The 17400-nt window shown below is 30.6% G+C and overlaps 1 protein-coding gene across 2 annotated transcripts; it reads right to left on the bottom strand.

Annotated features, from left to right (window-relative positions):
• Positions 1-14410: 14410 nt before the first annotated feature.
• LOC111292282 (uncharacterized) lies at positions 14411-16820 on the bottom strand. Of its 2 annotated transcripts, XM_022884576.2 has the most exons (6): positions 16543-16818; positions 16086-16121; positions 15355-15556; positions 14955-15033; positions 14746-14863; positions 14411-14562 (listed from the first exon to the last, which is right to left on the bottom strand). In XM_022884576.2, the coding sequence occupies exons 1-6, from the start codon at positions 16698-16700 to the stop codon at positions 14538-14540; spliced, it is 618 nt and encodes a 205-aa protein (XP_022740311.2). In that variant the 5' UTR covers positions 16701-16818; the 3' UTR covers positions 14411-14537. The 2 variants fall into 2 exon arrangements, with proteins under 2 accessions (XP_022740311.2, XP_089623163.1); XM_089767037.1 differs by lacking the exon at positions 14411-14562 and having other exon boundaries at positions 14742-14863; positions 16543-16820.
• Between the last annotated feature and the right edge of the window lie 580 nt (positions 16821-17400).

Below are 17400 nucleotides of genomic sequence, written 5' to 3'. Positions count from 1 at the left end.
GAAAAATCATTTGAATAACTGGTTTGGATGCGATTGAGCACAAAAATTTTCACCGTACTGCTAAACTTTCACCAAAGGAAAAGAGTTCTATGAGATTTTTCATTTTTATTGCAGTGATTTTTTTCAAAATAGACTTTGCTTTAATATTTTTTTTACCTTTTAATTATATGTTAGGGACATATGATGGTTAAAAAGATATAATGATCTTTTTATCTCTCAAAGCCTTTAGCAGACAACTAAAGATATCTTGATTATTTATACCAACCTAACATGTCAGGTCAGTTTGACAGAATCAATGCCACCTCAACTCTAACATGGTTAATATCACCTCAACTCGACCTTGTTTTAATTATCTCTTTATAGTCTCATTTAGCTTACTTATAAATATGAAGATTTAAGCACCATGAAGTCAGGTTCATCTAAGTCGTACTTTTCTCTCCTTCCTACTTTTTCATTTTCTTTTCGACCTAATCCTTACTGACTTAAGCATCAGAGTATAAAACGTAGAGAACATCTCTTGCTTTTACCTCTAACCATCCCTTTCTTTTGTCTTTACAAGAATACCCTCAGATTGGAGCTCGGTATCAAAACTATAATGCATTCCTTTCATAAACTTTTCTTTGTCAAATTTTTTTTATTTTTTAAAACTTTATTTTGAATAAAAATAATTATTATTTTGATATATAAATGATTATTATTTTTTCTAAATTATCATCAATTGTGTAAAGATATTACTATCAATTTTTTTTAAAAAAAAATATTTGATATCATTTTTATTAATTTTAATTATTTTTTAATAAAATTATTATTTGACATATAGTAATTTTAATAATTTATTAATTTTATAAATATCAAATAATTTAAATTTTATATTTTATATAAATTTAAATTTAATAGATTTGATAGTTATTTTTTTCATTGCAATTCAACTCATTATCATTGTTGATATTGATATCCAAACATATATCTCACCACTAATTTTAATCTCATTATTACAATAATCAATCTCATGATTATATTAACTAATCTTATCTCAACATCTATTTTCAATATTGCTAAAATTAATTTCACTGTTCATCTTAGACCATTAGTCTTTTGAATGCAAATCCATGAAGCCAGAGTATATACTATATATTGGATTACTTAAAATGTAAAACAGCTAATAATATTGGCAACTTTCAAATTAGAGTATCAGTTTTTAGACCCTCTTTAGAGCATAATTGGCAAGATGACTGGTTATCATCCCTGAAAAAGGTCTCAAAGCACTTAATTCTTGCAGTTAATTCATTTTAGTTGATCACCCAAAGGTTTCAAAAGTGCTATCTTTCTAAGTCCAATTATTGGTACTGATCGTCAAAACGTATAAAAACCAAAGCTTGTCCATGCACTTGAAAGAATGAGAAATGATCGATGGTATCAAGATTGTACTAATTGTTCGTATATACAGGGATTGGATCTACGTAGAAGCATGTGGGGGTAGTTGCCCTCATTGAGTTCATAAAATCTTTTGGGTTTATTATAAAAAATACCAAAAGTTTTGAAAATTTAAACTTTTACCCTTATACAAAAATCTTTGTGATCATATTTGCCCTCACTAAATTAAGGTTCATACATGACATTTTTCATTATTTATCTAATAATTGAGCATTAACACTATGAGTGTAATTGAGTGGAGTCGAGACAATACAATAAGAAGCTTGAGCTCGATTCCCAACTTGTAACTCGATATTCGATTTAAACTCGATCAAGTTTTATTTTTCTAACTGAAGTTCAATTCATGATAAAAATAAAAATCTTTTATTTTTCAATACAAATATTTTGTATCAATTAAATCTGATATATTTCAAAATAATATCATAAAAATAAATAAATAACCTAATACAACAATCAATCCAACTTGAATGTGCAAATGAAAGATAAAATGACAAAGTTTAAAGCAGTCGAAAACTAGGGTCGACAAATTTACCCGAATCCGTCGGGTTCCGACCCAACCCGATAATTTAGGGTCGGGTTTTTTTCTTAAAAAACGGGTTTCGGGTCGGGTCGGGTCGGATTTAATTTTTGAAATGTCGGTTTCAGGTCGGGGTCGGGTTTATATAAAACCCGACCCGACCCGAGATATTTACTAAAATACCCTTAATATATATATATATGTAATTTTTTTTTAGGGTTTCTGAGTTTCAATTGCTTTCAATGTTTTTGTTTTTCGTCCGTCCTATCCTTATCATCTCTTTCGATTTGTTCAAAATTTCTCATCCACCTATCCAATTCTAGCCATCCCACCTGTTTTCATCCATTTAACTTCCATCTATTTAGCTTTCTTCCTTCAAATCTTTCCTCTATTTCAACAAAAAAAGCCATCAAGCTAGAAAGAGTAAAGTTAACAGGACAGAAAGACAGACGAGTCGCAACCATTTATAATCTCCACAGTGCCAGGATACCAGCAAACAGCAGTTTTGAGGTAAGCCAAAATCATCTCCTTACCCTCTACTGTTAATGTTATGTCGAGCATGTTGAGTTTTTACAGAGACTTGGATAGTTTCAATTTTGATTTCAGACAAAGCTGAAACTCTGCTAACTGGCTGTTCTGGTTCATGTTCTGTTGCAACTTGCAAACCATGTTTTGTTACAAACCATGTGCTGTTTTCGAAACCATGTTCTGTTGCAAACCATGTGCTGTTTTCGAAACCATGTTCTGTTGCAAACCATGTGCTGTTCAAAACCATGTTCTGTTGCAAACCATGTGCTTGCAAACCATGGGAGGGGTTTTAGATAAACTTTTTGCGTCTCTAAAGGAGTTGAAAAAGGTTATGTTTTAAAAATTGGTTTTGTAACTTTTCAAGAACAAAGTAATGCCCTGCAGAATCGGAAAACCTTAGCTACAATTCTAGGTTTTCCAAGAATCTTTTCGGGTTTCTTTTTCTTTAAGAACAAAAAAAATTTAAAAAATCCCTGCAGTGTAGACTTGTGGTGTATCTACCTACAACTTTTGTTTTTGTTAAATTGAAGGTGCTGGTCATGGACTAACGAATACGAATATGCACCCTCTATGACAACTGAAAAGTCCCTTCTTTCAGTTTCAATCTGAGATGTGGAAATTAAGACGAATCAATCTTTGGTTAATTGGCTTTTGCTTATGTTAATTGGCAGCAAAAACGGTGGCCTCTACTACTAATTTCCACCTTCCACAGATTAATTAAACATAGAAATTAAAATAAAAACATTGCTTTCAACTCCATGCATGAATATGAATGAAGTTAATCATACATACTTACATGTAGAAATATGTATGAAAATGACACAAATGTATGTGTTCATGAACAGGAGTTGTATAAATACAGCAATTGTGCAAAATATCTAATCTTTTTTTGTTTGCATATAGTCATCATTCCTTTCTAGGCATCCCAGTTGAAGTTTCTCTTTACAAATAAAACGTTAATTTCTACAAATGTTAACAAAAACTGATTGGAGGTTGTCTTCGAAAAGTTTTACAATTCATACCTTTTATATTATCCATCAGCATACATTCTTAGGACTCTTGCAACAGTCATTTATAACCTATTAATGCCAGTGCTAAATCCAAACTTAGTGAATATAGAAATCACTGAAAAGCAGAAAGTGTATGTTTTATTAATTGCAATTTAGCATTTTCACACCTAGTAATCCCTTTGCTCTTGCTTTTTTTCCCCATCTTTTCGAGGCTGAGCTTATATACCTAGTGTAGGTTCTACACCAGTTTATGATAACATGTATCCACCTAGAAGGTAAGATAAAAGCTAACTAAATAAATCCTTAAGATAACATATACCTCTCAGAAGTTACAGATCAACATCATACCATAGCCATGACAGTTTACTAAGTGACATATTAACTTTTATAGGGAAAAGAAGTTACAAGCAAAGGCTAAAATTGTTCCAACAGCTTGAGACTTACATGTTTATGAAAAGAAGAGCATGTTTCTGTGCAACGATCGTTGTGTTCAATAAAAGCCACTTAAGCTTTGAAATTCATTCATTACATACACATTTATCAATATACAATCTTAAACCATTTATGCCTTTTAGAAATATCTTGCTTGTAGAAATATGATTCTCTTACATTAGTGAAGACAAATGAAGATATTTTAACTTGTTTTATATGTTAATTAGCCTCCTTATTTGGCTAAAGTTGCATGTTAAGTGAACAACCTAAAGGTGCATGCTAAGTTGTTCATGGTAGGATTATCTTTTACTTTATTTTTTATGAAATGAACTTTTCTAATTTTTTTGTTACTTGGATTCTAAGTTTGTTTTTTAATTATTTCAGTAGAATTAACTCTAATTTTTTTTTTTTATGAATGAAGGTGAAATGTCTAATTTGAGAGATAATTCATGTTCCCCAACACCTCATACTTCTACCTCACATCAATCACCAATTCAGCAAGCTCTCATTCCAACATCTGATGAAAATACAACTCCATCACTAAGTGTGACTAACGATGGTATTGAAGTTGATGATAGTGGGTATAACTCAAGTAAGCTAAAATCAGAAGTATGAAAACATTTTAAAAAAGAGAAGATCAATAATGAATGGAAGGCAATATGCAATTATTGTAAGAAAAAACTTGGTGGTGCTTCTAAGAATGGAACAAGTCATTTGCGTGATCATTCAGAGAGGTGCAGCAAGCGATTTCAAATGGATATTCGTCAACAAGTGCTGCTAGCAAATCAAAGAAAGGCAGATGGAAAAGTAACACTAAAAAACTTTTTCTTTGATCAAAATGTCACAAGGAGGGAGCTTGCCAACATGATAATCATGCACAAATATCCCTTATCAATGGTTGATCATATGCAATTTAGAAAGTTTTGTTACAGTCTCTAACATTTGTTTGCTATGCCTTCTCGAAATACTATAAAGAATGATATTTTGAAGATTTTCAAAGAAGAAAAGGCAAAAACAATATCCAAATTAGAAGCTAATGAAGGGAGATTTGCTATTACCACTGATATGTGGACTGCTGATCACCAAAAAAGAGGATACATGACTGTCACTGCTCATTACATCGATAATCAATGAAACTTACAAAAACGCATCATCAGGTATATTTTATTAAATTGTCTTATTTTGATAGTATTTATTTTTTATTAAGTAATTATTACTATTGAATTAATTATTAAATTAGTGTAAATGATTGATTATTTAATTAGGTTTGAATATGTGCCAACTCCACATACGAAAGAGGTCATTGCTTCAAGTTTGATGAAATGTTTCTTAGATTGAAATATTGATAGAAAACTTTCATCCATTACAGTGGATAATTGTAGTGTGAATGATGGTGTTATTGAGTTGTTAATTGATAGAATTGGTTGTGATGCACTTTTGCTTAATGGGAATTTTTTTCATATGCGTTGTTGTGCACACATCTTGCATTTGATTGTGAAAGACGGATTGAGTATGATTGGAGATGGAATTGAAAGAATTCATGATAGTGTCCTTTTTTGGGGTGCTACACCAAAGAGGTGGGAAAAATTTGAAGAGGCAGCACGTTAATTACGTATTCCAACTTTAAAAAAGTTGTGTGTTGATGTCAAAACACGATGGAACTCTACTTACTTGATGCTTCAAACAGCTTTATTTTATAAAGATGTTTTTCCTCGTTGTGTGCAATTACATGGTGATCCTTTATATAAATATTTACCAACTGAAAATGATTGGATCATTGCAACTGAGGTTTATGAGAAGTTGAAATTATTTTATGATATCACTGAAGGGTTTTCTGGCACAAAATATGCTACTGCAAATCTCTATTTTCCTAATATTTACAAAATCAGATTGGCATTGAATGAATGGATTATGCATTCCAATAGAATTATTTCATGTATGGCTGTGAGTATGTTAGGCAAATTTGAAAAATATTAGAATGATGTGCATGGTATAATGGGTGTTGCCACAATTTTAGATCCAAGGTACAAAACAGAGTTGTTGGAGTATTACTTTGAAAAGATTTATGGAGAAAATGCTGAATTTGAAATTGAAAGGATTGTGCAAGTATGTCGGGATTTGCTTAAGGAGTATGAGGAGAAATTGGTTTTGGAAAAGGAAGACGGACCTTCTATTTCAAGCTTTTCATCTTTAGATTGTGTTGGTGCTACTGAATTGGGAAATCTGGGAGACTATGATGATTTTGTTTCAAGGAAAAAAAAGAAGAAATCAAAAGTAAAATCAGAGTTAGATCGTTATTTGGATGAAGAAGTCATACCAAGAAAAGAGAATTTTGATATATTGAATTGGTGGAAACTAACTGGACCTCAATTTCTGATCTTACAACTTATTGTTAGAGATATTTATGCCATACCAATTTCTACTGTTGCTTCAGAGTCTACTTTTAGTACTGGAGGGAGGTTGGTGAGTGCACAACGCAATAAACTTCATCCATCAACTATAGAAGCTTTAACATGTTGTCAAAATTGGTTATAGGCTAAAAAAGAAGGTACAGTAATGCATCTCATGCAATTTTATTTTTTATTTTAACATATTGTTAGTTATTATATTTTGTTGTTATATATTATTTGTTAATATTTTATTATTTCATTTGTAGGGTCAATTTCATTAGAAGAAAAGTCTTTCTATGAAGATATTGATGAGAGTGAGATTGAGGAAAAAATAACTAGTTTGGTAAATAATATTATCCTTTTTGACTAATTCATTTTTTATGTTATTATTTTTAAATATATTATTTTATGAGATTTATTTATTCATCTTATTGTTTTATTTTATAGGACTAGTGTGGTTAGAGGAGAATGATGATATGGAGCTTAGTGATGATGAAATGATTTATTGTGATTTGAAAAAAAGGTACATGACACTTCTATTGCTATTGGTCATGCCGATGAACTAGGTGAATATTATATAGTGTATCACATCCAGCTTTACTGCTTTAGCCTTTTTCTCATTATTTATTGGTAATCTAAAAACTGATCATGCATTTCTGTTATTTAGTGGATAATAAATGGTGTGCATTCTCCTTTTAATAATGTTTAAAATGAGCTTCATTTATTTCCATATTTTTTAAGAATAATACAATATTTTTAATAATAATATTCTCAAAATGGTTAGTTTATTGCAGAGAAGGTGTTCTTTAGAAGATTGGATAGAAAAACTTTTATCAGATATTAATATTTCCAGAAGTGCCTTAGTGACAACATTTTTTGAGTTGAAAGCTGTTGTGTTTGAATTGGAAGCTGTTGTGTTTGAACTGAAAGCTGTTTTGTTTGAATTGAAAGCTGTTATGTTTGAACTGGAAGCTGTTGTTGTGTTTGAATTGGAAAACTGGAAGCTGTTGTTGTGTTTGAACTGGAAGCTATTGTGTTTGAACTGAAAGTTGTTGTGAGGTCTTGTAAGTTTTTACTTGATGCCTTTTGTAATTGGATGAATATATACTTGTATTTTTAACTGCAGTTATAGTTAGAATTTGACTATAAATTCATATTAAATTATGCTTCATGATCTAAATGTGTTTGTCTATTACAGCATTTGAAAATTTAAATTTAACTATTTTTATGGTTAGAATTTGACTTAAATCCACATTAAATTATGCTCTATGTTCTAAATATGTTTATCTGTTACAAATGATGTTTTCATTTGAAAATTTAAATTGGTAATAAACTGAATTCGGGTCGGGTCGGATTTTATTCGGGTAAATAATATTTGTAACGGGTCGGAGTCAGATTTTTCACTAAAACCTCCGAACGGGGACGGATCGGGTATCGGGTAGAAGCACTAAGGCTTCGGGTCGGAGACGGGGAAAGCAAAAATTCGACCCGCCCCGCCCCGCTGCCATCCCTATCGAAAACTAACAAAATTGGAAGTTTATAAATTTTTATAAGGTGATTCAAGGTATTTTTGGATAAAAATACTTTCAATAATCCTCAAAAAATTTTTAATGGAGTTATTGAAGGCAGTTCTGGCAAAAAAGTCTTCAATAATGCCTTTATAAATTTTTATGAAGTGATTACTTAATACGTTTTTGGTCAAAAATGCCTTGAATAATCTCCTTCATTTTTATATTAAAGATTATTTAAGGCATTTTTTTTTTCAGAAAACACTGAATAATCCATTACAAAAACAAAAATGGGGTTATTCAAGGCTTTTTGGCTAAAAACGCCTTTAATAATCTTTAGTAAAAAAAATTAATAGGATTATTGAATGTGTTTTTTGGGTTTTTTGCCAAAAACGCCTTCAATAATCCCATTTAATTTGTTGTATGGGATTATTCAAGATATTTTTTGGTCAAAAATATCTTGAATAATTCATAAAAAAAATTACGAGGGGATTATTGAAAATGTTTTTGATCAGAAACAACTTAAATAATCCTATTCAAATTTTTTAAAGGGAATATTTAAGGTATTTTTTGCCTTAAAATTTTTTCATAAAAATTAATGAGGATTATTCAAGGTGTCTTTGGCCAGAAACGCCTTCTATAACCTTATTCAATTTTTTAAGGGATTATTCAAGGCATTTTTAGGCAAAAAATGCCTTGAATAATCCATAAAAAAAATACAAGATGATTATTTAAGCATTTTTAGTCAGAAATACCCTGAATTATGCAATTCAATTTTTTAAGAAAATATTCAAGGTATTATTTACCAAAATATCTTGAATAACCCCATTCAATTGTATAGGATTATTTGAGGTATTTTTTGAGCAAAAATGCTTTAAATATTTTTTTACAAAAAATTAAATAGGATTATTAAATTGACGAAAGTTATTGAAGATGTTTTTCATAAAATTTTTTTGTAATGATTATTCAAAATATTTTCGAGTTTAAACACCATCAATAATCCCATTTAATTAAAAATTGGATTATTTAAGTTTTCATCATATATGTCAAGGATATTACAGTAATTATTCAGGATTTAGTATATGTGAATTCTTCCAAACTAAACGAGTGAATTTGAACACAATATATCCTAAAATTGGAGGAAAATCTTGGGTATTACATTTTTTCGAGGATCATACTTTTCTTCGGAATCTACGATTCCTCGAACTAAATGTTCCCTTATGGTTTTTTAGGTTAACGGTAAGATAGTAATTTTATAAATAAAATAATAAAAAATATATATAATAGAAAAGCTTGATTAAGCTTGCGAGTTATTCGAGTCGGGTACTAATATGCTCAAACTCAACTCATTCGATAAGTTAAGTTGCTTGAACTTAAGCTTGGCTTGACAATTATCAAATTGAATTTGAGTTTTAATCGAATTGAATTGAATCCGAGTAACTTGTAAATACTAATGTATTATTTACATCCTTAATTAATACTTTAAGTGCTAAGCAATATCATTATAATATATATATTTATATACATATTTTTTGAGTTTGCAAAAAATAAAATAAATTACTTTTAAAGAGTTTAAAATTGCTAAATTTTTAATTTATTATAATAATTTGTTTAGATTTATGCGAGCTAATCTTATAGGGATAATGAGATATGAAGCTTGCACTGCTTAAATGATTTAACCACTTTTTATCACAAAAAAATAACATAAATATATGAAGTAATAAAATAAATAATTATCTTCAATCTTATTTTAATTGTACGTGAGAAAAGAATAATTTTTTTATTTTTTAAATTATAATGAATAAAAATTAAATATATTTGTTTATTAAATGTAAATGATAAAACTAAACATATTAAAAGTAAATAATAAAATTAGACATGCTAAATTTTATTTCATTTTTTCTTATATTATATTTATTTTTAAGAATTTTGTAAGTAAAATTTTATTAAATTAATATATTTATATATGTGTGTATCTATTATGATAAATAATTTATCTAAATATTATTTAAGCTATGTTCGTAAAAAATCATATAATTAATTATGCAAATATTATTTATATTGCAAAAAATATTATACATACTAATTTTATTTGGAATTTTTAAAATAATTTATAATTCAATAAAAAAATTTTAAATTAATTTAAAATATTTATCCCCACTAAACATAAATCTCAGCTCCGTCCCTGCGTACATAGAATTACTTAGTACAGACATGTAAGGTAAGAGTTTGAGATATTAAAACTGTATATTATGAATTTAAATTTAATTTAATTAATATATAAAATCAATTTTAAGAGATGTATCTAATTTATCTAAAATCTAAATTTTCTATTGTTTCTTTTGTTTTCATTCTGCGATATTCTTTAGTAAAAAAAATAATTTTCTTTTTCACCTTTAATAATGGATGGAGTGTTAGAAAAGAATATAAAAAGGACAACTGGATATACATGCATGGCCTCTGCTGTTGGTGTCTCTTCAAAAGGATGATTAACCATCAGATTAGAAAAGACATAGCTTTGAGGATCTAGTTAAGTTTCTTTTCATGTACTTAATTTACAATGTTGCAATTAGAGCAGGAGTTGCCTGAAATGTCTATAGGTTAATAACCTGAAGCCCATCCTCATCATCAAACAACATTTGAAGTTGTGCAAATTATTAAGAATAACTTTGTTCAGGGAAAATTTTCCCTCAAGATGCATAGTATTACCATTTAGACAAATATTAACATATTTTTGAATCTCCTGTTTGATAGAGAAGAGTGAAAAAAAAAAAAAATCAAAGGGAAAGAAATCATCCTACATGGTCTATTAAGGGAGCAAACATGATCAGATAGCTAAACATATGTGTGATCTTTTTCCTCTTAAGTGGATCAAGATACATCATAAGCAAGTGAAAATATGTCAAACCCTGTGGAAGTATAGTTTCCATTTTCTCCAAACTCAGAAGAAAATATGTGTACTTGAATCAACAATTGCTTAAAAAAATTCAATCCTTTAAATTTGAAGGTACTTTAATGTTGTAGCTTCTCAAAAAGAGAATAGATGGCTACTCAAAAACAAAATTAAATGAAAAATAAGTTACTATACCAAATAAGATTATTTTCTGGAGCTTAGATAAACCATATATATATCATCCAAGAGTTTCTTCTCCAATACATATGATCTATTTCAATATAGACAAAAAGAAGGAAAAACAAATGCATAAAAGCAAAACTGATGGTCAAATGATTGTATATTACCTTTGTTTTCTTAATTTATTGATTATGGCAAGCTCATGATGTGAGTTCAATAATAAGATCAAGACAGTACTTTTGTAAGAAATTTTTGGCAGGGGATAGGACTTGGATGGTACAAACTGAAAAACCCTAATACAAGAAAAGCTAGTCTAACATGGTAGATCTGCTTGATAAAGCCATTGAAAGACAGATCAATATAGGTAAATATTTCTATCTTAACTAAAAGATCAGCATGGAAGAAGAATAGAAGATGAAAGTAGGATGAAAAAAAGTTCATATATAGAAACAAGATCAAGTAAAGAGAGAGATCTCTTAAAGAACCTTGTGAAAACACACAAGGTTTTGCACTTAGTTGTCTTCAATAACCTTGAAAACCATACAAACCAATAAAAGCTAGTATTAATAAATTTGCTTTGATCGAGCAAAGCTTTCGGACCAAGATGCTTGATTCCCCCGAGAAGTTAGAGAAAGAAAGAAAAAAGACTTGGAAAGTCTGGAGAAGAGAAACGACCCATCACTCAAAACCAAGAACAAAGCTCAAAAACAAGAAAAGCAATAGCTTGAAAAATCGTTATTCTTTGCTTTCTTCCTGATGGTCTCTCCCCACTTGAAAGCAGATGTCATTCGATAGAGCTTCTGACTTCTTTTTCTCATCTTTTTCGTTTGATGAAATGATGACATGCTTTGAAGATTGTGGAAGGTAATGATGATAAAAGGCAGTGGGTTCCTGTGGGAACAACGATTGCAATGGAGAAGATACAGAGAAAGAGAACATCATGATTGCCGTTGGGGCCTCTCTCTCTGGCGTTGAAAGAAAGAAAAGAAAGAAAATTCAAGGTTTTTGTGCTGTCTCTCTCGTTTGTCAAATGAGACGGACGAGAAAGAGAGAGATATCCAAACCCAAGATCCCTCCATAATAAAATAGCCCATAATGTGTACAGTTTAATTTTTTTTTTAATGAGTTGACGAAATAGTTAAAATTTAAGCATAAATGTAATGTATTTAGATTTAAATTTTATGATGTTGACAGGTAATTTATAAATTAAAAAAAATTATAAATTTATAAATTTTTCCATGAATTAATGATTTATCTTAACTTTAAAATGAAATAAATTTTTTTACTCTTAATTTTTTTTATCCAAAAATTTTTTTTATATTATTTACAGCCAAAGAAAAAATATTGACCAGGGAAATAGTTGAAGAATTTTCTTGGTTTCTGAGCCAATCTTAGACAACTGATTTTGCTTCACATCATCCTGTCCTGCCTTTCGAATATCCATTCTTTGCTCATGTATTTTGGGTATTTTATCATGCAAGAAACCAAGAATAATCATAATGTTATCCGGTGCAATTCCCTGTTTGGTGCTGAAACTTGAAGATCCCTTTGGTACAAGGTGAAAATCAAGTGATCCTATCAAACATCAACTTTAACTCTAGAACATGAATTCAACCTCTCCTTGCTACACTGCATATAGGCATGTTAAATGTGGGTCATTGGGAGGATGGAGGGCTGAAATCTCAGAAGTATATACTAATCAAATATTACTCCTGATGGCTACTTTTATCATTCTTCAATGCTCAAATAGTGTAATTATTGGATTTATTCACTTAAATACTTATCTATAAAGAGTGATTGAGCAGCAGAAGGCAACGAGAGGAATCTGGAAGCTTTGGAATTGGGAAATGGTCACTTGGCCTTGAAAAAGTTGCAAAAGATTATTTGTTTATTTGGTTACAAATTGAAAGTTAAAAATTTATTTGAAGTATAATAAAAATAAAGGAATATGTTTTAATTTTGGCCAAATTCGTTGAATGATCAGTTTGACAACTAAGAAGTTTGATGCACATAATTGGTGAAAAACATGACAGAAGCAAGTTAAATATGGAACCAAATATTCAAAATTGACAACCAGCTTATTCAAAAGAATTAAAGTCCTGAGAACGTCTAACAAGAATTTTTCTCAGGTTTTGAAAATAATGGTTACAAACAAACGAATTGGACAAAGACTTAGACTTGATAATTCAACTATGCTACACAGAGTGGATGATAGACTCATGCACTTCATCCATTATCGACTTTATTGACAATGGGGCATCAAAAAGGATCTCTAATTTTGAAGCATAGAGCAAGATGTCAAAATCACTTGATGTTATGCATGTGGTAAGTGGCCGGAAAGCAGTGAGAACACACCGAATTATTTGAAGATGTAAGATCGCAATCTTGTTCGTCGATGCAAACAAGTGGAGAGTGCATGCGGAGAGCAGTACCAAGACAACTAGAACCAGACAAGTGTCCTTACATTCTAGTTGAAGAATGATGAATATATCTGCACGTGCACGGTACTGATAGAACCACCCGCTAATATTTATAGCATAAAAAGATATCCATAACAGGCTGATTGTTAATTTTCTGAATTGAAGACCCTCTTACATATTAACTTGGAATCCAAAATGGAGTCTGCAGGATAAAAAATTTACAGCCATAGCTTTTCCAATGAGCTTGGAATGACCATTGGATTAATGTTGCGTGCATTAAAAAGCATTCATCTTATATCACCGGCCTGTGTTATCTTATGCCACATGCATCCTGGAACCGCATATCCCTGGCTTCTTGCAAGGCAAATTTAGATACTAAATTGCGATTTTGGTTATTAATCCTATGCCCTTTCCTTCTTTTTTCTCAATAAATCTCTTTAGCTTTGCAGATAACCATTATTAAACTTGTACAACTCATTCTGTTCAATATCCGTATTCGAAATCCTCAACCCTAATCTGATGAGAATTCATGGCTGCCAAAGTCTAGCAAAGTAGAAGATAACACTGCCCAAAAATGCAGGGCTCAGCCACTAGAAGATAAAGAAGAAGATCCTGCTGTTTCTTATGGCAGGATCAGTATGGCAGGATCAGAACAGGGTGGAAAGTGTGTGTGTGTGTGAAAGCATAGGTTTGAAATAGAAAGCTATAAACTTTCGAATTCAAGTATATTAAGTAGCAAAAATGCATCAGAGATTAACTCAGAAATTTAGAACAATGATAAACTATCTGATATGATCATGCAAAGGGAACATTTGCTTTCGAATACTACGGCATACTGATCTATATGCTGCCTGCATATCAGGCATCGGTTCAAACTTTATTACTGATCCCTCAAAGGTAAATTCTCACTTGTTCTATAACAGCAATGACTTACATTTAAAAAGTTACAGGTAATCACATAAATCAACCGCATGCTATTAATTCAAAAGAGCAAACAACTTCATGTTTTCCAGATTATGATTAAATAAAAAGAAAGCCATAGAAAAATTCTTATATTAACCGTTTTATTGCTTTTGATTGTTTCAGAATGCAATAGGATTAACCATAAATAATAAGAGCAACTGTATTGGATTTATTTACAAGATAGTTTTCATTATACACAGTTTAAATTCACGTACATATAGAACCATGTAAAAGAATGGAGTTTAGTATTAAGTTTCACTTTTCACAGGCTGACGCCAAATTTGTTCCTGTAGATGGCAAAGACCCACATCAGGGAGGAAAAATTAATTAGCAAACATCAAATAACAACTACCGCATGAAGTTAGGTTTATTCATTATGACTGATGATTTGACAGTACAAAGCATATACTTGGGGGAACTTTTAGCATACAATTGCAAAAGCAAACATGGTATACAGCTTTGATACTCACATTTTGTAGTTGAGATACTGTTCAACTGTGAGAGGCTTAGGGCCACCAAACCAGTTAATCATAAATATGTCTTCGATCTCCAGTTTGAAGATCTCAAAGTCATGACCCTTAGGCCACCCTGTCCACCAACCAATGCAAACTTGGTTACTACAAGTCTAGACTAAAGAAAGGAACCCAAGTGAATACCAATTATATGGGTTAAGAATTACCCTTCATCTCGGGATGCTTTGTGAACAGGGCAGTTTGAGCAAATTCTGCCTCTTCAGAGTTAGCATCAACTAGTACCAACTATAACACCACAAGGCACAATAAAATTAAGTTTAAAAATCATTTAAAAGTCATTTCATTCATCTTTTCTTCTTTCTTTTTCATTCCAATGGTTCTAGTAATAAAAAACCAGTATAACTTTATCATATGAATCAGATTACCATACATAATTTAATATTTATAAATCACACAAGTGAGACAAAAGCAAATAACAATAAGAAACATGAGAGTGAATGTATATAGACACCAAACAGGACACAATAATATTTTCCAAATGGTGACTTGAGAAAAACTAAAAGCATTAAGTTCTATGAGGATAAAGTACTAGATTTAGCAACGAACCCTTCCCGTGAGTGTGATTTTTGCACAAACAGGGCTCTCTGGATCTGCTTTGCCACAAGTTCCAAGTGGATACTCACTGATTGTAAGTGACGACCTATGGTCTTGCAATGCATTTCTTGCTGTTGGATCAAGGGTTGTCAAATAGAAATATGGGATGCCAGTACTTTTGTCAGGTAACCCATCACTAAATGAAACAACATTCCTGCAGCACAAGTTAACATTCTTGTTGAGCAGGGAAAAGGCAGGACCATGAGAGAGTGTCATGACATGTTCAAACAACTACCTTTGAATACCGAAGGTTTATGGAAACCTATTGTTTAATTGTGAGACATTACATTGCAAATATGCATCTCAGAAGAAAATGTAAAGATAAACACCATGCCAATTTTCAACCATAGGTACATAATTATATATCAATGTCCACAGTTAAAGCATTCTTCTGCTTTCTCAATGATCGTGTGTTGGTGAATTGTAAATGAAAGCTCCTAAAATTCTTAAAACAGTAATCATATCTTTTCGAACTCTATTCCCAACTAATAAAACCAGAGATTTGAAATAAGAGTCAGGTTAGCTGAGATCCTTTCATTCCAAGAAGTTTTCCAACTTGGCTTATAAAGAAGGAGAAAATACAAGTACAAGCCAAAGAAAGGAACATAAAGTTTTGAGCTTAAACAGGAGGAATAGCCTCATTTTATTAACTGACTATAAGATAATATGTCAGAAAAGCTTACCCAAATGGTGCTCCTTCCAACTCAATTGATATTGTACTGCAAAATTAAAATGAGAAATGAGCCAGGCCTACAAAATCAATGAATTCTAAGCTGTTGATGCCAAGCAACAAATATGATCCATGGAAAGTAAAAGCCAATAGAAATTATTAAAACAAGCCCCAATATTAAAAGATACATAGGCAAAAGCATTTTATTATATACTGCAAATTTTGCATTTTTTCCTTCATTTCCCCCTTGTGTCAGCAAGCATAGAATTAATCTTTAAGCAAAAAACAAAAAGAAGTCAAAGAAATTGCTTAGAAAATTTTTACAATATCAATCAATTGGGTCATCTAATCAAAAGTTAAAAGTATACAAACAAACACAGAATCCAATTTACAATCTCAAAACAAGAATCACAACAACAAATTGGAACAACAAAAAGTAGCAGAAACCAGAGAGAGAAAAAAAGTATTACTTTAAAATCCCCCAAGAATTCTGGGACACCAACCAACGAGCATATGCAGCAGCATCATCTCTGTCAGGTTTTGATGCTGCTAACAACCTTCCCTGAACACAATCTTGAAAACCCAGAAAAAACAAGACCAAAAAACAGTAAAGGCCTTTGGTTTTCATCTTCTTTGTTTCTCTACGACTCTTTTCCGACAAAAACTGCGTAGGAAGATGAAGATAATCAGGACAGTATCTGTATATATATAAAAAGTTTTGGAGATTGAGGCAGCAAATCTATCGTTTAGGTTGTGTCAGCTTGCAAGTTTTCTACACCAAAGGGATGGGTTGTTTTAATCCTACGCAGTCAAGCACACGTTATGAAACAATCTTTTGGCATTGAATAATTGTACCTTTTGTCTAACTCAACAACTTAGCCCAAGATTTACAAGCTTAAATACTTATATGTTAAACTTGTCTGATATGTTGTACTTCCAGGTCGATGTCTACCGTTGTATCTCTTGTAGTGAATTGTAGCAGATTTGGTAGTGGAAACTTAAAAGGATTAACTTGAGCTGGATTTCAGGGTCCCAACATCATTGGTAGCTATCTTGTTATTGGCTTTTCAATCTTTATTATAGGTTAATGACAAGGATTAAATTCGATGCGGTTTATTCGGTTAATTTTAAATTATATTAATTATTATTTTATTTTTATTAATTGAATATAATTTTTTAATTTTAAAAATTAATTAATCTAAATTTCGAACAATTCAATTAATTTTTTCAATAATATAATAATAAAATTATTAAACTAGTTTTTTAACCCGAACAATGTACCGAAATTTTTATTAAATTTTTTATAATTTTAAATTTATTTTTTAATT

The sequence above is a fragment of the Durio zibethinus genome, chromosome 10 (genome assembly GCF_047325235.1).
Source record: "Durio zibethinus cultivar Kanyao isolate XHJ-2024 chromosome 10, ASM4732523v1, whole genome shotgun sequence".
In the NCBI taxonomy this organism is placed as follows: Eukaryota; Viridiplantae; Streptophyta; class Magnoliopsida; order Malvales; family Malvaceae; genus Durio; species Durio zibethinus.
Note: the sequence above shows the minus strand (reverse complement) of the source record. Positions and strands in the feature narration are given on the sequence as shown.

Bases quoted from the DNA above. Each gene is read 5' to 3' on its own strand.
- LOC111292282 (XM_022884576.2), bottom strand. From the start codon at position 16,700: ATGAAAACCAAAGGCCTTTACTGTTTTTTGGTCTTGTTTTTTCTGGGT. The intron at 16,122-16,542 runs GTAATACTTTTT...TTAATTTTGCAG, and splicing joins AATTCTTGGGGGATTTTAAA to TACAATATCAATTGAGTTGG. The intron at 15,034-15,354 runs GTTCGTTGCTAA...GTGGTGTTATAG, and splicing joins AAATCACACTCACGGGAAGG to TTGGTACTAGTTGATGCTAA.